At 50.6% G+C, this 4,433-nt stretch overlaps 1 protein-coding gene across 1 annotated transcript; it reads left to right on the forward strand.

Annotated features, from left to right (window-relative positions):
* The first annotated feature begins 3,221 nt into the window (after nucleotides 1-3,221).
* LOC119933447 (olfactory receptor 6C75-like) lies at nucleotides 3,222-4,160 on the forward strand. Its single transcript, XM_038752978.1, has one exon. The coding sequence runs from the start codon at nucleotides 3,222-3,224 to the stop codon at nucleotides 4,158-4,160; it is 939 nt and encodes a 312-aa protein (XP_038608906.1).
* Nucleotides 4,161-4,433: the final 273 nt, after the last annotated feature.

Consider the following 4,433-nt stretch of genomic DNA (forward strand, 5'->3'; position numbering starts at 1 on the left):
TATTGCTAGTCCTTGCTCCAGTGTTGCAGGAGGGAGTGGACCTCCTCTCTGTGATCTCTAAGAGTCTTTCCCACTCCCTGAGGGTCCGGAGCGTGGGAAGGGAACCTGGGGTGGGCCCTGCCACTCTGGGTTCTAGATCGGATCTGGTCTCAGAAGTGCCATGGGGACAAAGGGTGGGGAGCTGACCTTAAGCTGGCCTGGGGTGGGCTACCCAAGACAGGGTCTGCTTGACGAGGAGCCACAGGGATGGATCAGGGGGGTCAGAGGGAGAAGACCTGGATGTGGTGGGGTTGGAAAATGCTCCCTGGTCTCGACCTTCACCTCCTCTGGTGCAACACCAGCACGACGGCTTCAAGGGTGGCAGAACGAGGTCTTCCAAGATCACCTTCTGAGGGTCGCCATCAGGGACCTGATCATGGGAAAGTGAGTCTGTCCTGGCTCCCATCTCTGCTCCTTCTGCTTTCATCCTCTTCATCTCCAACGTGTATGTGGAGCTCATGTGAGCTGTCTCATGGGACTTTGTCTGCTCTGGAACCCTCAGAGGTATTTTTCTTATTATTAGGGATGACACCGGAGATGAATTATCAATATTACTTATTACTATCATTATTATCATCGTTGCTGTGCTAGTTGTAGTTGTTGGTGTTGTTGTTGTTATGGAACTTACTGAGCACTTTGGTGGATGAATGGCTATTATATCAGATACAGTCCCTGTCTCACACTGGACTCAAACCTCATCCCCATTTTACAGAGGAGAAAACAGAGGCCCAGAGAGGTGAAGGGATTTCTCCAAGGTCACACAGCAGGCAAAGGGCAGATCTAGAATGAATAGCCAGTTCTATGTTCTGACTCCTAAGCTACATGTCTTTCAGTCCAGCACAGGAGGTCAGTGGCCTGGGTAAAACAGGTGAATGTGAGCCACTGACATCCCCCGAGACGGGATCTCTTGGGAGGATGTTACTCCACACAAAACAGGAGGAAGGCCTTATCCTAACCCTGGGGACCCTTGGCCCTCTGTTAGCGGAGTTGCCCAGACAGATCAGCTATCAATTCTTGCCTGTGATGGACTGACTTCACTCTTTGGAAGGAGGCAGAACAACCTTGTGAAAAGAAAACAAGATTGGGAGTCCTGCCTGGCTTCTAGTCCCAACTCTCCCTCTGGTTTATTGGCTAACCCTGGCCAAACACTTCACCATTCTGAGCCTCAGCTTCCTCCTCTGTAAATGGGGATAAGATAGACTGTAAGCCCCCTTGAGGGATAGAAATTGGGTCCGATCTGACCATCTTGAATCTAACTGAGAACTTCAGGTGGTGCTGAGCACATGGGGCTCGCTTTATTAATGTTGTAATTGATTCATCAATTACCCAGGATAATTCATGGATCTGGTATAGATCCAGAGAAGTGGAGAAGATGATGTATGACCAGGAGCAGGAGGAAGAAGGAGAAGAGGGAGGGGGGATAAGGAATACAGAAGAAGGGAGGAAGAGGAAGAAAGTGAGGGGGAAGAGAAGAACGAGAAGTAAAAGGAGAAGAAAGAAGAGGAAGACCTGGAGAAGGAGGAAGAAAAAGAAAAAAGAGGTCAAAAAGGAAAAGTCATAATGAGAGGATGAAAAGTCAGTCAGTCGATCGTATTTATTGAGCACTTACTGTGTGTACATCACCATACTAAGCCCTTGGGAAAGTACAATATAACAAAACAAGACACATTATCTTCCCGCAACGAGCTTGCAGTCTAGAGGAGGAAACAGACAATATAAATAAATAAAATTACAGATATGTACATAAATTTATTACAGATATGTACATAAATTTTGTGGGACTGGGAGGGAGGATGAATAAAAGGAGTAAACCACAGCGATGCAGAATGGAGTGGGAGAAGGGGAAAGGAGGGCCTCTTAGAGGAGATGTGCCTTCCATAAGGCCTTAAAAATGGGGAGAAAAATTGCCTGTAAAATATGAAGAGGGCGGACATTCTAGGCCAGAGATAAGACGGGGGCAAAAGATTGACGGCGAGAATGTACAGTGAGAAGGACAGCATTAGAGGAGCGAAGGGTGAGGGCGGGGCTGTCGAAGGAGAGTAATGAAGGGAGGTAGGAGAGGGCAAGATGATTGAGTGCTTTAAAGCCCATGGTAAGGAGATACTTTCTGATGCAGAGGTGGATGGGCAACTACTGGTGGTTCTTGAGGAGTGGAGAAACACGGACTGAACGTTTTTGTAGACAAATGATCCGGGTGACAGAGTGAAGTATGGACCTGAGTGGGAAGAGGAAGCAGAGAGGTCAATAAGGAGGCTGATACAGTAATCCAGGTGGGATAGGATAAGTGCTTGGACTCATGTGGCAGCAGTTTGGATGGAGAGAAAAGGACAGATTTTAGCGATGTTGCAAAAGTCGAACCGAAAGGATTTAGTAATGGATTGAATGTGTGGATTGAGTGAAAGAGAGGAGTCAAGGCTAATGCCAAGGTTACGGACTTGTGAGACAGGAAGGATGGTGGTGTCATCTACAGTGATGAGAAAGTCGGAGGAATAACACGAGTTGGGTGCGAAGACAAGGAGTTCTGTTTTAGATATAGTTTTGTGGTGATGATGGGCCATCCAAGAAGAGATATCTTGAAGGCAGGAGGAAGTATGAGACTGCAGAGAGGGAGAGGGATATGAGCTGGAGATGGAGATTTGGGAGGAGAAGAAGGAGAAGGCAGAGAACAGGGAGGCTGGAGGGAGGTAATGGCAGGTAGTGGACCACATCTCTGGCCCCGTTTCCTAGAGGCCCCTCTAGTCTGCATGGATCAGGGCTACAGAACATGATTACCTCAACCAGACAGTATCAGACAGAAGAGAAGAAGCAGGCAGTCGAAAGAGCAAGGAATAAACAAAGAGGTGGGAGCCAGAGGGATCTTCTCTGCCAGAGGAACCGGCAGCTTTCAGTGGAGGGTGGGCTCACCTGTACCGTGGGCAAAGAACCGGCACCTAGGAAAGGCTGATGGATCTCCTGAAGCAGAATCGGGAGAATTTCCCACGCTCCCTCTCACCAAAATATATAGAGTTTGGTTGTGCAGCAGCCGGAACCTGAACCACTGACAGTCCGGGGGGAGGTGGGGGTGCCGCTCGTTGGTTAGTCCATAAGCTCTTCTATCCATCTTAGGCTGTTCCTGCACCTGTCCTCAGCTCCTCCATCTCTCCCGTTGCTCCTGCAGGTTCGGCTGACGCCACCAGTCAACCATGGGAAATGGCACAGGGGTGACAGAGTTCATCCTCGTGGGGCTCACAGATGACCCCCACCTGCAGGCTCTGCTGTTCCTTTTCCTCTTCCTCACGTACGCATTAAGCGTCACTGGGAATCTGACCATCGTAACCCTCACCATCCTGGACTCCCGTCTGCGAACCCCCATGTACTTCTTTCTGCGCAGCTTCTCCGTGCTGGAGATCGCCTTCACATCCGCCTGCATTCCCAATTTCCTGGTCACCATCGTCACCGAAGACAGAACCATTTCCTTTCCCAACTGCTTCACTCAGCTGTTCTTCTTCTTCTTCCTGGGGGTGACGGAGTTTTTCCTCCTGGCCGCCATGTCCTACGACCGCTATGTCGCCATCTGCCGGCCGCTGCACTACACGACAGTCATGAGCCGGGGCGTCTGCACCATGCTGGTACTCAGCTCTTTTCTTTCCAGTTATCTGATCGTTTTCCCACCGGTTGTGATGGTCGCCCGGCTAGACTTTTGCGACTCCAACGTCCTCAACCACTTCATCTGTGATTCTTCCCCATTGATGGGGCTCTCGTGCACAGACACACGCTTCCTGGAGCTCATGGTTTTCCTCCAGTCCTTGGGGACGCTTCTGGTCACCCTGGCACTAATTACCGCATCCTACATGGCCATCGTCCACACTATCCTGAGACTTCCCTCCGCTCAGCAGAGGAGAAAGGCCTTTTCCACCTGCTTCTCCCACATGGTCGTGGTCTCCATCTCCTACGGAAGTTGTATCTTCATGTACATCAAACCGTCTGCCAAGGACAGGGTAAAACTGACCAAGGGGGTGGCGGTGCTCAACACTTCCGTTGCCCCCATGCTGAACCCCTTCATCTACACCCTGCGGAACGAGCAGGTCAAGGAGGCCTTCAGGGCCCTGGTGCACCGGATTGGGTTTTCCTCCAGGAAGTGAGGGCTCATCTGCATAAAGTACCACAAGAAAATCCACAGGAGTAGCAAAAGGTCAACCAGAAAGACTCAGCGCCTGTGCATTAGCCTAGTGCTTCATCTGTTGCCCGACTAACAGGACCTGGCCGTTCTCCAGCCATCTGTGTTCTCCACACCACCCTCCTGTAAATCCCTCCCCCGGCCCGGTCCCCCTGCTACTCTAGCCCTTCTGCCCTCGACCATTCAGAAGGGAATGTTGCCCTTTCCCTCCACGTGACAGAGACGTTCCGAGATTTGC

This window comes from Tachyglossus aculeatus, chromosome 10, assembly GCF_015852505.1.
Source record: "Tachyglossus aculeatus isolate mTacAcu1 chromosome 10, mTacAcu1.pri, whole genome shotgun sequence".
Taxonomy (NCBI): domain Eukaryota; kingdom Metazoa; phylum Chordata; class Mammalia; order Monotremata; family Tachyglossidae; genus Tachyglossus; species Tachyglossus aculeatus.

Coding starts and splice junctions, on each gene's coding strand:
- LOC119933447 (XM_038752978.1), top strand. CDS start 3,222: ATGGGAAATGGCACAGGGGTGACAGAGTTCATCCTCGTGGGGCTCACA.